The 20127-nt window shown below is 34.7% G+C and overlaps 1 protein-coding gene and 1 non-coding gene across 4 annotated transcripts in view; both read right to left on the reverse strand.

Annotated features, from left to right (window-relative positions):
• Positions 1-20127, reverse strand: part of ARFGEF1 (ARF guanine nucleotide exchange factor 1) — a 227310-nt gene that overhangs the window by 90244 nt on the left and 116939 nt on the right. For all 3 annotated transcript variants that reach the window (XM_077166936.1, XM_077166935.1, XM_077166934.1), the window contains 7 exons: positions 18864-18963; positions 18623-18762; positions 18413-18521; positions 16651-16852; positions 12795-12906; positions 12243-12448; positions 11896-11980 (listed from right to left, as the gene is read on the reverse strand). In XM_077166936.1, the coding sequence (XP_077023051.1) occupies positions 11896-11980; positions 12243-12448; positions 12795-12906; positions 16651-16852; positions 18413-18521; positions 18623-18762; positions 18864-18963 (954 nt within the window). The remainder of the gene's footprint in view (positions 1-11895; positions 11981-12242; positions 12449-12794; positions 12907-16650; positions 16853-18412; positions 18522-18622; positions 18763-18863; positions 18964-20127) is intronic.
• LOC143689307 (U6atac minor spliceosomal RNA) lies at positions 8410-8536 on the reverse strand. Its single transcript, XR_013178749.1, has one exon. It is a non-coding gene; the product is annotated as a U6atac minor spliceosomal RNA (small nuclear RNA).

A 20127-nucleotide genomic window follows, 5' to 3' on the forward strand; every position in this document is an offset into this window, starting at 1 on the left:
AACTTTAAAAAGACTGAAATTATACAGGGCATTTTCTCTGACCACAATGGAATGAACCTGGAAATCAATAACAAACAGAGAACCAGAAAATATACAAATACATGGAGATTAAATAGCATACTTTTAAACAATCAGTGGGGCAAAGAAGAAATTGCAAGAAAAATCAGTAAATATCTTGAGAAGAATGAAAACGAGAAAACAATGTATCAAACTTAAAGGAGTAAGCAATGAAAGAAGAACTAGATAAATGGGATCTCTACAAAACTGAACACCTTTGTGCATCAAGTGATTTTGTAAGGAAAGTAAAAAGGCAGCTTACACAATGAGAAGAATTATTTGGAAACCACATTATCAGATAAGGGTTTAATATCCACAAATGTAAAGAGATCCTATACCTTAACAACAAAAAAAGGCAACCCAATTAAAGAAAGTGGGCAAAAGACATGGACAGACACTTTCTGAAAAGTAAATACAAATGGATTAAAAATATATGAAAATACGCTCAATGACACTGGCTATTAGGGACATGCAAATAAAACCACAATGAGATACCATCTTACACCTACTAGAATGGCCATTAACAAAAAACAGAATGACAAGTGCAGGAGAAGATGTGGAGAAAGAGGCACACTTATTCAAAGTTGGTAGGAATGGAGAACATTGCAACCTTCTGGAATGCAGTTTCGTGGTTCCTCAGGAAACTATATATATAATTGCCATATGATCCAGCAATCCCATTTTATGAATATATGGTGTCCTTCTTTGTCTCTTATAATATTTTTGCATTTCAAGTCTTTGTCTGTAATTAGTTTAACTATCCCAGCTTTTTTTGTTGTTGTTATTACTTAAGTGGAATATCTTTTTCCATCCTTTCACTTTCAACCTATTTCTATCTTGTGTCTAAAATGAGTCTCTTGTAAACAGCCAATAGATGGATATTTTTTAATCTATTCCACCAATCTGTGTCTTTTGATTGGGGAATGTTCTAGTTTGCTAGCTGCCAGAATGCAACACACCAGAGACGGATTGGCTTTTAATAAAAGGGGATTTATTTTGTTAGTTCTTCAGAGGAAAGGCAGCTAACTTTCCACTGAGGTTCTTTCTTACGTGGAAGGCACAGGATGGTCTCTGCTGGTCTTCTCTCCAGGCCCCTGGGTTCCAACAACTTTCCCCGGGGTGACTTCTTTCTGCATCTCCAAAGGCCTGGGCTGAGCTGTGAGCGCTGAGATGAGGAATGCCAAGCTGCTTAGGCTGTGCCACGTTGCGCTGTCTCATTTGAGCACCAGCCAATTAAGTCAAACGTCACTCATTGCAGCAGACACGCCTCCTAGCTGACTGCAGATGTAATTAGCAACAGATGAGGTTCACGTACCGTTGGCTTATGTCTGCAGCAACAAGACTAGGTATGCTCACCTGGCCAAGTTGACAACTAAATCTAACTAACACAGGGAATATAACCCATTAACATTCAGAGTTATTACTGTAAAGGCAATTCTTAATTCAACCATCTTTCATTTGTTTTCTATTTGTCAGCTCTATTTTATTTTACTTTTTATTGTGAAAAATAGCATATATACAGAAAAGCAATAAATTTCAAAGCATACCACAACAATTTGTTAGAGAACAGATTTCAGAGAAAATGAAGGCAAGAACACAAATGGCCATTTGCACACAAATGCTTATAGTGGCATTATTTCCAACTGCCAAGAAATGGAAACGACCCAAATGTCCATCAAAGGGTAGCTAAACAGACTGTGGTATAGACATACAATGGAAAACTATCCAACTGTAAGACTGTTACATACATGAAGCATGTAACAACATGGATGAACCTTCAGGATGTTACGTTGCATGAACCAGAAACAAAAGGACAATACTGTATGATCTCACTAATATGAACTAATATTAATGAGTGAACTCTGAGAGGTAAGTTGAGAATACAGGTTTTCAGGAAATAGAAAGAGGGTAGATTGGGCATTTGATACTGAAGGAGTATAGAATGTTCAATAGGACTAAGAGTGGATAAAGATCCACAAATGGGGGTGGTGCAATGGTGGTTTAGGGGCAGAATTCTTGCCTCCCATGCCAGAGACTCAGGTTTGATTCCCAGAGCCTGCCCAGGCAAAAAAAAAAAAAAAAAAGAGCCACCAATGGATCGCACAATACTGATGGTAGCACAATATTTTAAGTACAGTGAACAAAGGTTAATGTGAGTATATTGAGGGAGGAGGGCTGGCGGCATGTATGACACCAGAAGGAAATATAGATGATAAAGACTAAGACGGTATAACTTAGAGATGCCCAGTGTGAACAATGATGATTAAATGAACAAATATAAGAATATTTTTGCAGAGGGAGAACAAATGAATGTCAACATTGCAAGATGTTGAAAATGAGATAGTATGTGGGAAAAAATATAATCAATGCATACTAGGGTCTATAGTTAACAGTAACATTGTACAATGCTTCCATTGAATATAACAAAGGCGTATGCCAAAGCTAAATGTCAATGAGTGGGGGGTATGGGGAAGGGGTATGGGAATCTTTGCAGAAGAAAAGAAAATGTCCTCATATAGTTTGTGGTGAGGAAGGCATGGCTATGTCATTATACCGGGAACAACTGATATTTTATTAAAAACAGTTTAAAGGTCTTTAAAGTAAAGAGAGAGATACAGGTGCTGGAAAAAATGTGTAGAGCAGATGTACCTATTCACTACTGGAAGGGAAGTAGAATGATGTAGCCCCTCTGGAGGGTAGTATGGTGGCTCCATAAGAGGCTGGGGGAGGGGAGATGGCGTATGATTCTGCAATTCCTTAGTTAGGTGTACACTTAGAGCAACTAAGAGTGGGGACAGGAATGGACATTTGCACAATGGTACTTATGGTGATAGTGCTCTTATTTCACAATGGATGGAAGTGACCTAAGAGTTCATCAACTGAAAAATGGAAGGGCTAATTTCGGTGTATACATACAACGGTCATTAGGTAGCTATAAGAAGGAGTGCAAGAGGTGAATGAACCTTGAGGATGGTGTGCTGAATCAAATAAGCCAGAAAGGAAAAGCAAATATCATTATGCCTCACTAATGTGGACTAACTATAATGTGCAAAGGCTGAGAATTGAATTTGAGAGCACAGGTTATCAAATGAAGGCCTACGGTAAAAGTTCCTAGATTGTAAGCCTTTACAGCAGTCAAGGCTCTTGAGTTTTAACCATTTTTTCTAAATTCTAAGATGCTAGACTCTGTGTATATAACCAGGTCGTTGCCTAGAATTTTGAATATTTGTTTGACACTTGAGACTCAGAGCCAGAGATCTGCAGCTATAGAAAGTCAGCATTGTTCCATACAGCAACTGTTAAAAACACTGAATAAGTGATCAAACTTCAAACAGAGATATGAATGAAGCTGACCAGGTAGGAATAAGATAAAGCAGCCCAAAGAGTAAAGGATGATACTGACTAGACTTCAGAACTTCAATTTCTGTGTGAGAGCCAAAGGAAGAGACGTTTATTTGTTACAAAATTAATATTTTTAGAACTACGCTATCTAATTTAACTTGTATGGTCAGCTTATTTGAACACCCCAATCATATGGAATCTTGAATAGGGGGTGAAACTTTGTTGGTTTGTATAGGTTGGTGGGATGCCCTAATACATCCCAGAGTAATATGGATAGAATATAAAAAGTATTTGCAAAGTCCCCTTGAGGAACTGGGAAAAAGGTGAAAATATTAAACTTCCCCACCTGGAGAAGACCTGATATTCTTGCAATCATTAGGAACTGCCAATATAATATGCCAGGGCATCAATCATGAGACTTGCCCATACAAAACTTATTCCTGCAAAGGACAAGCTAAGACTACTTATGATAATGCCCAAGAGTTAACCCCAGAGAACCTTTTATGCATCTTATAGATATCCTTTTTCAGTTTTTGGTGTATTGGAGTAGCCAGAGGGCAACACTTGAAAATGTTGAACTGTAATCCAATAGATTGATTCTTAAAGATGATTTAAAAAACTAAAGAGCTTTTAAGGTGTGACAGTGTGATTGTGAAAACCTTGTAACTGACACTCCCTTTTTCCAGTGTATAGACAGATGAGTTAAAAAAAAAAGACAAAAAATAAATAAATAATAGGGGGGAGGGGAGTATGGATGTTTTGGTTGTTCTTTTTGACTCCTATTCTTACTGTTTTTGGAATAATGAAAATGTTCAAAAATAAATTGTGATGATCAATGCACAGCTATATAACAACACTGTGAACCACTGATTGTACCATATGGTATATGAATATATAATTTATCTCAGTAAAATTGTACTAAAAAAAAAAACTTCCAGGATGCAGTCAAGGCAATGCTGAGGGAAATTTATGGTCCTAAAAACCTACATTTAAGAAGAACAAAGAGCAAAAATCAACAACCTAACTAAATAACTGGAAAAAGTGGAGAAATAACAGCAAACTAATCCCAAAGCAAGCAGAAGGAAAGAAATAACAAAGATTAGAGCAGAAATTAATGAAACAGAGAATAAAAAATAGAGGGAATCAATAAAACCAAAAGTTGGTTCTTTGAGAAGATCAATAGAATTGACAAACCCTTAGCTAAAATAACAAAAACAAAAAGAGAAGCTGCAAATAAATAAAATCATAAAACAAGGAGGTGGGCATTACCATGGACACAAAGAAATTTTAAAAATCCTTAAGACATTACTCTGAACTTCTGTATGCCAACAAAGTAGACAACTTAGATGAAATGGAAAATGTCCTATAAACACACAAACAACTTACAGTGACTTGAGAACAGAAGACCTCAACAAACCAATCACAAGTAAAGAGACTGATGACTGATTCAAGAACCTACAACGAAGAAAAGCCCAGGGATAGATGACTTCACGGGTGAATTTCACCAAGCATTCCAAAATGAATACCATTCCTGCTCTAACTCTTCAAAAAATTGAAGAGGGAACTCTACCTAACTCATTCTAAATATGAGTCAACATTACCCTACTATAAACACTGAATAAGGATACAAGAAGGAAAACTTCAGACCGAACTCTCTAATGAACATACAAGCAAAAATCCTCAACAAAATACTTGCAAAAATAAATTGAACAGCATACTAAAAGAATTCTACACCACAACCAAGTCGGGTTTATGCCAGGTATGCAAGGGTAGCTCAACACAAGAAAATTAAATAATTAATACACCACATTAACAAATCAAAAAAGGAAAAACCACACAATCATCTCGACTGATACAGCAAGGCATTTGACAAAATTCAACATCCTTTCATGATAAAAACATTTCAACAAGTAGGAATCAAAGGAAACCTCCTCAACATGATAAAGGGGATATATGGAAAACCCACAGCTAACATCATTCTTAATGGTAAGAAACTGAAAGATTATGATTCTCTAAGTTTGGGAACATGACAAAGATGCTCACTGTCACCACTGGTATTCAACACTCTGCTAGAAGTTCTAGCTAGAGCAACTAGACAAGAAAATGAAATAAAAGGATCCAAATTGGAAAGGAAAAGGGAGAACTGCCACTGTTCACAGATGACATGATCCTACATTTAAATCCTGAAAAAATGATGACAAAGCTATTTGAGCTAATAAATGAGTTCAATAAAGTGGCAGGATATAATGTCAACACAAAAAATCAGTGATGTTTCTACCCATTAGTACTGAGATATCTAAGGAGGTAATCAAGAAAAATTTCCATTCATATAGCAAATAAAAGAATCAAATATCTAGGAATAAACTTAACCAAGAAAGTAAAGGACTTGTAAACAGAAAACTATAAAATACTACTAAAAGAAATCAAAGACTTGAATAAATAGAAAGACATTCAATGTTCACGGACAGGAAGGCTAACTGTCATTAAGATGTCAATTCTACCCAAACTGATTTAAAGATTAAATGCAATACAAATAAAAATTCCAAAAGACTATTTTGTAGAAACAGAAAATTGATCATCAATTTTATTTTAAAGGATAAGGGTACTGGAATAGAACATCTTGAAAAAGAAGAATGAAGTGGGTGGTATCATGCTTCATGACTTTAAAGCACATTATAAAGCCACAGTGTTGAAAACAGCAGGATACTGACATAAAGACAGACATATTAATGACATCGAATTTAGAGCTCAGAAACAGGCCTTCAGATCTATGGTCAACTGATTTTTTTTTTCATGGGCAGGCACCAGGAATCAAACCCGGGTCTCCAGCATGACAGGCGAGAACTCTGTCACTGTGCCACCACTACCTGCCCTCAAATGAGTTTTGACAAGGTTCCAAAGCCCACTTAACTGGGACAGACAGTCTCTTCAATAAATGGTGTTAGGAGAACTGGTTATCCACAACCAAAAGAATGAAAGAGGATCACTATCTCACATCCTACAGATCATTAACTCAAGATGCATCAAAGACCTAAATACAAGAACGAATAACATAAAACTCCTAAAAGAAAATATAGGGAAACAATTCCAAGATCTAGTGATCGGTGGTATTGTCTTGGACTTTATACCCAAAGTATAAATAATGAAAGAAAAAATACGTAAATGGGACCTCCTCAAAATGAAATATTTTTGTGTTTCAAAAGACTTTGTCAAAAGGGTGAAAAGACAACCAACTCAATGGGAGAAAATAGTTGGAAACCATATATCTGATAACAGCTTGATATTCAAAATATATAAAGAAATCCTATAACTCAACAATAAAAAGACAAACAATACAATTAAAAAATGAGCAAAAGACATGAATAGTCATTTCTCCAAAGAGGAAATGCAGATGGCTAAAAAAAGCACATGAAAAGATGCTCAACATTACTAGGTACAAGGGAAAGGCAAATAAAAACCAGCACAAGATATATCTCATGCCTATTAGAATGGCCACTATTAAACAAACAGGAAAGTAGAAGTGTTGGAGAGGATGTGGAGAAATTGGAACATTTATTCACTGTTGGTGGGTATGTAAAATGGTACAGCTGCTGTGAAGTACCGTTTGGCAGTTCCTCAGGAACCTAAATATAGTTACCTTATGACCCAGCAATCCCATTACTTGGGATAGACCAGAAAGTTCTGGAAGCAGGGAAGTGAACACACATTTGCACACTGATGTTCACAGCGGCATTATTTATAGTTGCTGAAAGATGGAAACAACCCAAGTGTCCATCAACAGATGAATGGATAAACAAAATGTGGTATATACATATGACAGAATATTATTCAGCAGTAAACATGAAAAAAATCCTCAAGCAGGCAACAACACGGATGAACCTTGAGGACATCATGTTAAGTGAAATAAGTCAGACGCAAAAGGACAAATACTGTATGATCTCACTGATATGAAGTAATTATAGTATGCAAATTTATAAACAGAAAATATACAAGAGGTTACCAGGATATAAAATGAGGCTAAAGAATGGGGAGTGATTGCTTCATATGGGCAGAATGTTTAACTAGGCTGAAAAACGTTTGGAAAGAGAAAGAGGTAGTGGAAGCACACTATTGTAAGAATAATTAACCGTGCTGAATAGTGTTTGAGTGTGGTGGAAATGGAAAGTTTAGAGCCATGTATGTCACCAGAAAGAAGTTGGAAGTTAAAAACATAGGAATATATAGTGGTCTTGTAATAGTGTCATATATTTGTTCTAGTTTATTAAAGAACTTTTTTGAATTTGTACAGTTAATCAGGGACAGTTAACTTTGCACCTATTGCAAACTATGGATTAGAGTTAACAGTAATATTTTAATACTCTTTCATAAACAGTAGCAAATATACAACTCTAATACTATGGTTCAATACTGTAGTGGGGAGAGATAAGGAGTATGGGAGAATATGGGTTTTATTTTTACTTCTGTTCTGAAGTAATGAAAATATTCTAAAACTGATCATGTGGTTGTATACACAACTATATGATGATACTATGAGCTAATTAATGATTATGTACTTCGGATGGTTTGGATGGTGTGTAAATACATCTGAATAAAATTGCATTAAGAAAAAGAAGTTTTGTTGGATACTGAAAATTCTGAAGGTAACCTGCTTTACTATACTGCCAATAATTAGCCAAAGGCATATCTTTTTTTTTAACATTTTAAATTCTTTATTCTTCAATGCAGTGCATGATTAATTTTTCCCCTTTCATAGACAGCTGTGCATTTATCATCACAATCTACATTTTTTTTGTGCGTGTGCAAAATAACATATATACAAAAAAGCAATAAATTTCAAAGCACATTGCAACAATTACTTGTAGAACAGATTTCAGAGTTTGGTATGGGTCACAATTTCAGGTTTTTACTTCTAGCTGATCTAAGACACTGGAGACTAAAAGAAATATCAATATAATGATTCAGCAATCATAATCATTTGTTAAACTCTACCTCCTCTATATAACTCCATCACAAAAATGATGGTTAGATGTCATGATGTAGGTGGCAATGCCTTAACCGTATGCATGCTGTGTATGCCTGAGGGCCTCTTCCATCCTTGTAAAGGATAACGCTAACTTTCTTTCCTTTCATATAACACAAAAGGCACATCTTAAAACATTAAAATCTAAAATGAAATTTTTTTTGCATGCTGTATGGTGGGGTCACGCTTCATTATTTTTCCATGTCAGTATTCAATTACTGCAGTATCATTTGTTGAATTTTTGTTTACTTGTTTGCTTTTCCCTTTGTTTGTTTTGCTTGTTTTGGGGAAGTGCATGGGTCAGGAATCAAACCCAGGCTCTCACATGGCAGGTGAGAATTCTACCACTGAACTACCCTTGCACCCCCTAAAATGAATTCTTAAAAAAAGCCTATACAAAATCAAGCAAATCTGTGGTAAATGCATGGTTGATGAATACTGGTGTGTAAAGATAGGAGTAACTCCCAAGATTAATATCAAACATTAAATAAATTTTAATTTTCTTAATATATTTCAGATTAGTAAGTACATAATTTATTTCGCATTCTAAGAAAAATAAATTTTATTAGATGCCTAAACCGAGCAAACACTAAGAAATTCTTTCAATTAGTTTAATTTATAAAGATAATTTTACCCACGGATATTAAAGCATGATTTTTGCAGCTAAGCATAAAATATCTAAAACCATAAAGACAATATTTTTGAGGCACTGATTATATACTTTGGATGGACTGTATGTTGTAACAATGTCTCGATAAAATCAAATGAAAAAAAATTTCTCTAGTGAGTATGAGAAATCAAGTGACAATTCTTACTATTTAAGAAGGAATTAGGCCTTGTGTATGACACTCTGTCTATCTACCTTATCGACAGGCGAGTAAAACGTGGATTGAAAACAAATAAATACTAGGGGAAACAAATGTTAAAATAAATTTAGTAGATTGAAATGCTGGTGATGAGAGGGAGGGGTAAGGGTTATGGTATGTATGAATTTTTTTGTTTTCTTTTTATTTCTTTTTCTAAATTGATGCAAATGTTCTAAGAAATGATCATGATGATGAATATACAACTATGTGATGATATTGTGAATTACTAATTATATAACAAGAACGGAACGACCGTATGGTAAGAATGTTTGTGTCTGTATGTGGTTATGCATCATAAATTAGAAAAATAAAATAAATAAAAAAAAGAAGGAATTAGGAATTGTATGAGGAAAACAAAGAAATATGAACACTATCTAGATACCTGATAGCTAGAAACTGTTAATGTTTTAGGTGTGATAGTACTGTGGTTATATAGAATCTTTCTCTTTCAATGGTACATACTGAAATAAACACTGATGAAATGATAAGATAATTGAATTTGCTTAAAAATGGTCTGGCTGAGGGTGACAGGGGTTGAAGGGGAGGCACATGGTATAGACAGAACAAGAATGGCCATAAAGTGGTAACTGTGGAAGCTGGGTAGTAGTTACATGAGGATTTATTATACTAATCTCTCTACTGTTGCTTAAGTTAGAAACATTTTTTAAAAAGGAAAGTTTTTTTTATACATATTTTGCCAGGTTATGGTAAGTATAGGCAGGAGACCTACAAATAAATGTTGGGAACTGAATCATGTCACCCACAAAAGGCATGTTAACCAAATTTTCTGTAGCATCTAACACAACCCGTCTGGATAGATCATTTTAACACCCCAAACACACAGGGAGCCCAGAATGGGAATGAGGGCCTGTGATCTCTACAGCTGGCTTAATGCAATGCCCAGATACATACCAGAGTATGTTACGTAGATAAGCAAAAAACATTGGCAAAGTCCCTTGAAGGATGGTAGAAAAATATATGGAACTATTAAACTTCACCACTGGGAAAACCCCTGATACAGTCTCAAACATAAGGTACTCTCAAGTCAATAGGCTCAGCCCTTGATCTTGAGGCTTGCTCTTATGAAGCTTATTTACATAGCAGAGAAGCTTAGCCTATCTACAGTTATGCATAGGAGTTACTTTCAGAGAACTTCTTTTGGTGCTTCGATGTAGGCTCTCTCTCTCTCTCTCTCCAAGCCCAACTCTGCAAGTGAAATCATTACCTTCCCCTCTATGTAGTACATGACATCGAGGGGTGAAAGACTCCCTGGCAACGTGACTTCCAGGGATGAGTATGGCCCTGGTACCAGGGTATCAACCAAAAGGGGGAAAAGAAGTGCAACAAATAAGGTTTCAATGGCTGAGAGAGTTCAAATAAAGTCAAGAGGTTACCCTGGAGAATACTCTTATCTAAGCTTCAGTTAGACATTGCTATCTATTATGGTTTGCCAAACTCCAACCAAAACCATTCTAAAGAACACCAAGGGCTCTATATGAATTTCTACAAAGGTTCCAACCACTATGATTGCTTTTCAGAAACCTACAACTTCCAAATGGGTTTCTACGCCAGGTGAGTCCTGAAACCCACAAGGGCCAGCCTCTCCAGAACATCAACTAGTTCCACTCCCTGATCCCATATTACTGATAGCCCTTTCCAACATGAAAAAGTTAGAATGGGGGTAGCCCAAATAACCCTAAAGATTGGGAGAAAGATCAAAGGAGAAGGTGGAGTTATACAAAAAAGACAGAGTTTAACAAATGAGTATGATTGTTGATTCATTTTATTGATTTCTTTCAATCTCCAGGATCTTGGAGCAGCTAGAAGTAAAAATCTAAAATTGTGGAATTGTAACCCATACCAAACTCTGAAATCTGTTTTACAACTAATTGCTGTAGTGTGCTTTGAAATTTATTGCTTTTTTGTATATGTTATTTTTCACATACACACACACACAAGGCATGTTAAGTTCACAAACCCTGGTCCTATGGGTGCGAACACATTTATAAATAGGACCTATGAAGACATTATTTGTTAGGGTGCTTCCAACTGAAAAAGGGTGGGCCTTAATCCAATGTGGATGAAGTCCTTATTAGAAAAGCAAAGTAGATACAAGAAGAGAGAAGCCATGAGGAGCAGCCCCAAACCGGAATTCAACGGAACTCAAAAAACAAAGGAGAAGTTATGGCCATGTGCATTGCCATATGACAGAAAAGCCAAAAGACCCCAAGCCTGCAGGTTAGCCAGAAGATAGTAACACTGACAGGAAGAAGACCTTCTAATCTGTGAAATGTGAGCCAATAAATTCCAAATAAAGCCAACCCACTGTATGGTATTTATTTTAACAACCAGTAAACTAAAATAGTATATTCTTAGATTAAGATTTATCTTAAGCTTTATACATCTGTTAGTCATGAGATTGACAAATACAGATTTATTCTACTGATACTTAAAAGTTTAATTAGAATTACTACAGAAATACTGAAATTAAACACCCAAACTTGGTGATACGTTTAAATAAGATTACAATTTCAACTATTACTTGTTGAACTTAAAACAATTTATTTAATTTTTACTATTAATCATAAACTGGCTTAGAAGAAAACATACCTGCGGACTGTGAAGATCTGTGGTCAACATGATAATTGAGTAAGCCAAAACATAAGCAGTATCTGCACTAGCAAAAAGGGTTTGTCTGGAAAAACAAACATAACATGTTATATACACTTTTACTGTTTTACAGTTTCATTTAAGTAAGTTATCTCAACCCCTGTAGCACTATATTCAATCACATTCTACAATTTTTTATGTATTTTTCTTATTACTTTCAGATTGTAGATAATTTAAATTCCTCAAGGGCAGGGGATTATGTTTTCTTATCTTCGAATACCTGGTCTCACCCTAGCACATTAATGGATAGGACAAGCAGTAAGTACTTGGATTTGATTCTTTCTTACCCTTGGTTGCATTCTAGGTATCGTGCAGCAAATTTTTCCATTAATCGATCAATTTTCTGAGCTTCCCCTGGAAGTCGGAATCCTTCCAGAAACATGCGAAGGGCTGAAACAAAGTCCTTTCCTGAAAAGTCATGTTGGTCCACATACGCATACATGACTTCTTTATTAAATTTATCATTATCTCCCAGGAACTCACCCACCTGAGTCTAAAGTAAGAACAAAAGCCAAAAATTGATATCCTAAAGCATGTCACATTTGTCACACAGCCATTTAAAAGCAGAAAATCGATAAGGCCCACAGGTTTTCAAATGTAGGCTTACCTATTTCAAGAATGAATCTAAAACTTAAACATAGTAAATGTGTCTATCAAAAAAAATGAAAATATTCTTTTGAGTTTAAAAAGTTAAAAAGCAAAATTAATAATACTTGCATTATTCTTTAGGTTTTACTTACCTACAAAACTTAGAAGACCATTCTAAAAGGGTCACAATATGTATCATTAACTTGAAAATAAATTGCATAGAGAAGGATGAAATAAAATGGTATTCTTACAGAATCTAATCTTTCCTCTTGATGTAAAAATTGGGCAATATCTTCAGGTGTAGTGCCAAGCATTCCTTGTTCTTGGAGGTACTGTATTCCTCTCTTTGGTTTCTTATTAAATCTAAATGACATTAAAGTTAATAGGAATATTAACAAGAGGAAATGACTTCTTTACCTGAGAAAATCTTAAACTAGAGTAAATTACTTTAATAGAACTTTGAAAAATAGGAACTTACTTAACACATGAATATACAAAAAAAAATATTGCATTAAGCAAAGTTTTTTTATTCCTTTCTTAGAAAAGAGTCTCAAATGGAAGGCATCTTTACTGTTGATGTGGCTCATGCCCCAGACTTTTTGTTGCAGTATGGTAATGGTATATTTTTTGATCCACATCAACAGAGATAAACTAGACTACTGGAGAAAATGTCATCTAGTAGATTAATTTTGAATACGAATATAAATATCAAACACCTCATTCTTATAGTATATATTCACCTTAATCCTCAAGTAATCTAGGTTCATTCTATATGCATCCTTTGACAAATTCTATGCTTCCTGCATTTAAAGTACAGACCTTGAATTTTGGGAACTGTTTCAACCAAAATCTGAAAGCATTATTTCTTTCATTTAAAAAATCTCCAGATAATATTCTCAGAATAAAGTTCAATTCATTGGACTGTTACACAAAATCCTTCCCAAACCATCTCCAGTTTATCTCTTATCTTATCTATTCCTATCTACCCTATATTGTTCTCTACATGTATCATGTCTGTCACCTCCCCCCTTCACTGGAGAATGATTTCTGATGTTTTTAAAGATCCAATTCAAATGCCACCTCTCTGCTTCTAACAATTTAATTCCTAATTTTATTGCCCTGTTAATTAGTTAGGTATTTCATGATCTGTCACCTAGGTAATTATTACTAGAGTTCTTAAATGATCTGCCCATCTCTTGTTTTGCCCATTCTCTAATCCATCCTTTGCAATGCTGACAAAGTCATCTTTTTGAAATTGTAATCTGATGATGTCAAGTCTCTGCTTAAAACCCTTCAATAGCAGGTCAATGTCAAAAGAAACAAGACAAACTCCTTTATGTGGCAAATAAAATAATCTGATAATCTGGGGCCAACTCAATGTTTTCATCTCATCTCCTATTAGCCCCCTTCTATCCCACCTCTGCCATGCTAAACAATACTTCACAAATATTCTCCCTTTCCTCTGTGCCACTAATCTTGCCATTCTCTTTGTCTGGAATGCCCTTTACTGTTCTCTACTCTTAAATGATTTCAACTTGAAGTTCTAACTCAATGACTGCCACACTTATTAATTAAAACCAAACATTTTTCACTGAAATAAACACAACTTCTGCTAAGACCTCTCAATTGAGTCTAAGAAACAAAATTTTAAAAATCATAATACTAAAAATGCAAAAAATAGATGTATTCACAAGATAAGATAGCACAGCAGAGGAAGTGACCAATTAACCAAGATAGTCAAGACAGTTCCTGGGGAAGATAACTTTAGAAATGCATTTTCAAGAATGATTAGATCTTTTTAAAACAATAAGTCAAAACAATGGACAGAGAAAAAGCCATATTAATACACAAAAACATAAACTATCATGATACTGTTAATAAATAGCTCTGCATTGTTTGGAAAATGAGGTAAGATTTAAAAAAAAAAAAGTGGCAGGTGTTGAAGCTAGAGAGCAGCAGATCCAAATCATGAAGGGCATTATAGCCTATTATAAGAAGCTTTAGCTTTATTCTCTAAGAGCATGAGAGGGGAAAAACACAAGCAGACTTTCATTCAAGAAAGACTACTCCCAGAAAATGTAAGAAAAATCCAGAACATGAATGCGACCAGATAAAATAAACCCATGAAAAGATTATACTGTTTAAGGTAAGAGATGATGGTCTGATTTGAGAGAACAGCTGTGGCAGATGGAGGGAAGAGAACAGATGGCAAAAATATTTAGGAATTAAAATGAAAAGAATTCAGTGATTGATTAAATTCCAAGGTAAGGGAAAAATCTAAGCTAAATACCAGGATTCTGGCTTATAAACTTAGTAGCATGCTGGAGTCACTGGTATGAATAAGAAACACAGAAACAATGGAGTTTTCTGTTGTCTTTTGGTTTTGGTGGAGAGAGTGGGGAAATTGATTATAGAGACAAAAACTGATTCGTTTGGTTATGGACATGTTAAGTGAGAGGAGCCTGTGCAATATCCAGTAGAGACGTGCAACTACTAAAAGATACAAGTCTGGATCTCAGTAGAGGTGCTTGTGTTAAAAATAACGTTCGGAAGTTTTGAGACATCAATACACGGACAGTAGCTGAAATTATGAAAAAGAACAGGATCACCTAAGAAGAAAAGGATTGAGGGTCAGAATACTGGAAATGCTAAAATGCATGCAAGGGAAAAACAGCCCATAACAAAAACTGAGATGATATGATCAGAAAGGTAGGAGAGAAATGGGATAGAGTGGCATCAAGGAAGGAACAGTAAAAGGGTATACTGGGAAAAAAGCAACATGAAAGCATTCTCATTAACGGTGCTATGAAATAGAAAGCAAGTCCAGTGGCTGAAAGACTGGAGGTACAGAAGAACTTTGCTTTGAAGTTCTGTGACTACTATCTCTCATTTTTCAAGTATTTCAAATAGAGTTATTATACACTGTCAGGACTCTGTATAAAACTCTATTATGGACCTTATACAGTACTATTTTTAAAAAACATTTTGCCCATATTTAGACTGTAACCTTGAATATCAGTACATATGTGTCTGCTGAGTGACCAGCAGAATTTCAATATTTAGTGTTTGTTTATACATATTAGACTATGAGGTCCTCAGGGCTGTTTTATTCATCTAGCTTCCCCAGGACCTTGTATAAAGTCTATAACAGATTATACTTCAAAAAATATTGACTGAATAATTAGAATGAATGTAGTATTGATGGGTATTTCCCGAAGCAATTTTGCAAGATTTTATAATTTTATAACAAAGAATACATGTAAATTTTTGTGAGAGTTATTTTTTTTCTTCATTTTAACATTGAAACAAAGGCATGTGAAGATTAAGTATAAGAAAAAACATGCCTTACAGTCAAAATAACAATCCAAGTAAGCCTACAAGGAGATTTTTAACTATTTACAGTCGCTAGATTCATGGAGAAAGGCCAGCAATTTCGTTTTTCTTTATGGTATTCTTTGAAAGAAGAGAAGAACAATAAGAGGGAAGAAAACAGCAAGGTGGTATTTACACAGCAAATAGTCCAAGAGCAAACTAATGTCACAAAGCTTAGTGGAAACACTGGATTTCACAAGATCAGGGTCTAGTACAGTAGCTGGGTTAGAAAAAAGGAGTAGATCATTTTATCAACATATAAGAATACAATCAATAATCATGAATTAATAAGAAGAGTAGCATCTCTGAAACCCAACTAGAGAAAATCTAAAACATATAAAGGAACAAGGTTAGCTATTCTAAACCTAAAGTTTCATAACTTAATTTTTTTCCTGCCTAGGAAATACATGGGAGATTTTATAACTGAGCTAAATGAAAAATGCAAAACTTCACAGATGATGCTCATCTATAGTGTATAATATATGATGTAAAATGTGTTTATATGACACCAGTAGTAATATATAACTATTGTATTATATTGTATTGTATGGTTGGGCTAGCAAGCACTCAATAAATGGAGCTGAATAAAGGACACCTAGAAGTTCTCTCCCACTTTACTCACTGAAAGGTGGTAATAAAAAAATAATCAGAAAATATAGAGAAACCCAAGACAGGAGTGGAATAGTTCTAATACAGAGATATTCAGTAAAATTTCTGCTAAAATCAGAAACTTACAAATCTATTCCTTGTTCTATTATTTCCTTTTGTTGTTTTAGGACCTCAAATTGTTCTGGATTATCAGTGCCAGACATCTGTGTACTGTAGCTGCCTATTCCTGATGATGATGTTGACTCCAGGGAATTTAAACTTCCATATCTGTTTATTGTTTCAGGTTGTTTAATTTCACTCATCTCTTGCTCTGAGGGTTTTTCCTGACCTGTAAGAAAACCTGATGCAGTTAATTATTCTGTGGGAGTAAAAAAAAAGAAAGATAAAACAAAATCTTGAAAAAGAATTACAATGTTTTAATGTTGTCTAGATATCTATTTTATACAAATAAAATATTAGGTGCCATTACAGACAATATATCTTGATATTAAAACATGCTGTAATTTGTACATGCACAATTTGCACTATTAGAAGGATTTGTGGTTGTAGCACTGAATGTCCACTGGCTCTTCTGTTCTCAGCTCACACCTTATAAGTAATGGTGCTGCATCATAGGACTTTTTTTTTTTTGTATTATCAAACCAAAATAACATACAAACATGAACATTCTTAACATACAAACATTCTGAGTATGGTGCACAGTCAATGGCTCACAATATCATCACATAGTAGTATATTCATCACCATGATCATCATTTTCATGACTCCAGAAAAAGAAATAAAAAGAAAAAAGAAAAACCTCACACTTACCATAACACCTCCCTCTCACTGACCATTTCCATCTACTCAGTAGATTTTAACCTTTGTTCCCCCTATTTTTTATATACCCCTTACCACTCACTTTCATTGCTCACTAGTATTTCAATCTACTCAATTTATCTTAACATTTGTTCCCTCTATTATTTACTTTAATCCATATTTTTTACTCATCTGTCAATATCGTAGACAAAAGGAGCATCAGACAGAAGGTTTTCACAATCACATAGTCACATTGCAAAAGATATCATTATACATTCATTTTCAAAAATCAAGCTACTGGAACACAGCTTTACAGTTTCAGGCACTTCCCTCTAGCCTCTCTAATACACCTTAAACTAAAAAGGGGATGTCTATAAAATGCATAAGAATAGCCTCCAGGATAACCTCTCGACTCTGTTTGAAATCTCTCAGCCAGTGACACTTTGTCTCATTTCTCTTTTCCCCCATTCGGTCGAGAAGATTTTATCAATCCCTTGATGCTGAGTCCCAGATTTCTGTCCCACGTTGCAAGGGAGGTTTACACCCAGGGAGTCATGTCCCATGTAGAGAAGGGGAGAGCAGTGAGTCTGCTTGCTGTATTGGCTGAGAGAAAGGCCACATTTGAGCAACAAAAGAGGTTCCTGGGGGTGACTCTTAGGCCTAATTTCAAGTAGGCTTAGTCTATCCTTTGAGGGGATAAATTTCATACATCATAGGACTCTTGATTAACATAACATTAGGGTAGTCATGAGGTCTTCTCTGAGTGAGAGTAAATGGCAACCCAGATGAGCAATTCAACCTTCTGAAAACATAATGTTTTCTGTGTTTCTTCTATGATTACCTTATTAAAAAATTGCACAAAATATTCAAAATATTTCTATGAAAATCTAGAAAGAAAAAATAATCTGTGTACCTAAATTAGAAAATTCGTAATTTTAAAGCTAGTTATTTAACTTATAGGAAATGCTTCTTCATCCATTAAAATGAATAAAAATGTATCATGAAACTGGTTTAATGGCCTGTTCAATTATCCTCTGAAGTATCATTTAATTAAAATGACAAAGAAATACAACTCAAAATGTCACCTTACCAAGAGTTGTCTGAGAGTTGGGATTCACATATTGATCCTTACTCCATTCAACCATACACTTCAAAATTGACACTAAGCATTCTAAACCTTTTTTCCTCAGGCTCAATTCCTATAAAATAATTCATAAATTGAATAAAAACAAAAAGATTTCATAGAAAATATGTGGCTCTTTCTTGGAATTTACATATGAATATGTATTAAAGATCTTACCTGAACATTACTCATACCAAGTTCTTGACTGCCCCGCCCTTGAGCAATTTTTGATAGGTCATTTACTAATCTTTCAAATATATTTGCTGCATTTAAGTCACAGTCATAGTTTACATATATATCCACTACGCTCTGAGCATCTGTAACAATATGATATATTTTAATTAAAGGTATCTCATATATGTGTATATCTGGCCTTTTAAATATCTCATAATAAATATTAAAGGATGGTCTTAAATACCTGCACAAATCCTTGTCAGTGTCTGAATAACCATCCATTTGTGGTCAAATGAGCTGGTGGAGGTTTCCAAAATGTACAGGAAAATTTCTTTAAAGAATACCTGTGATTAAGGGGAAACTTCTATTTAAAATATTGTTTATGATTCATACATCTGGTCACTTTATAAATATCCCAAAGCTGTAAAGCAGGGATTAGGAAGTAAAATATTCTGTAGCATAACTCTTTTGAGTTCCAGTTCTATTACCTTGGGAATAAAATAAATTGGGTGTATGGTTTAAATTAGCCCTTGCACTAATAGAACTACCTTTCAAATTGTTTGTATGCCATCACACAACCACTACAAAAGAAATCTGAAAAAATTTGGAGATCCTCATGGTAGAAGAAAGGATCACAAGTGATAGTCTCTTGAACATATTTACAAAATATAGTTCATGCTTCCTTTTTTACCTACCCAAACAGCATAATTTGTACCCTGATTATCAGCAATAATTTTCATAAATTATAGTATTTACAAGCCTAACTGTTTCTAGATTTAAACATAATTGCTATCATAACCAACACAATAAAAAGAATCTAATTTTCATATGTTGGTTTTTTTTTTTATAATTACTCACAAAAACAGGTAATCTCTATTGTCTGAAAACTATTTTTCACTTTACATCAATTAATATCAAGCACAATTTTAACTAAAGAAATATGTTTCAATTTAGGAGCTAAGAATTTCCAGATTCATATTTATTTCAGGAAAAGTATCTGTAACTTGAGAGGATGACTGAAAAAGAAAACCAAAGCAAAACTAACACAAAACTTAAATTTTCTACAATATATAATCTAATTCAACCTGTCACCCATGGAGCCAGAATGGGACTTAGGGCTTATAATTCTATATACCTTAATGTAATGCCCAGATACATCCCAGAGTATGCTGAGCAGATAATTAAAAAGTACTGGCAAAGTCCTTTGAGGGATGGGAGAAAAAATATGGTACTATTAAACTTTACCACCAGGGAAACCCGATACTGTCTCAAACATCAGGGACTCCCAAGTCAAAAGGTCAGGCCCTTAATCTTGAGGCTTGCTCTTGTGAAGTTTATTTACATAGCAAAGAAACTAAGCCTACCTACAGTTATGTCCAAGAGTTACTTCCAGGGGACCTTTTTTTGTTACTCAGATGTGGGCTCTCTTTCTAAGCCCAACTCTGCAAGTGGAATCATTACCCTCTCCCCCATATGGGACATGACATCCAGGGGTGAAAGTATCCCTG

The sequence above is a fragment of the Tamandua tetradactyla genome, chromosome 6 (genome assembly GCF_023851605.1).
Source record: "Tamandua tetradactyla isolate mTamTet1 chromosome 6, mTamTet1.pri, whole genome shotgun sequence".
Classification (NCBI taxonomy): Eukaryota; Metazoa; Chordata; class Mammalia; order Pilosa; family Myrmecophagidae; genus Tamandua; species Tamandua tetradactyla.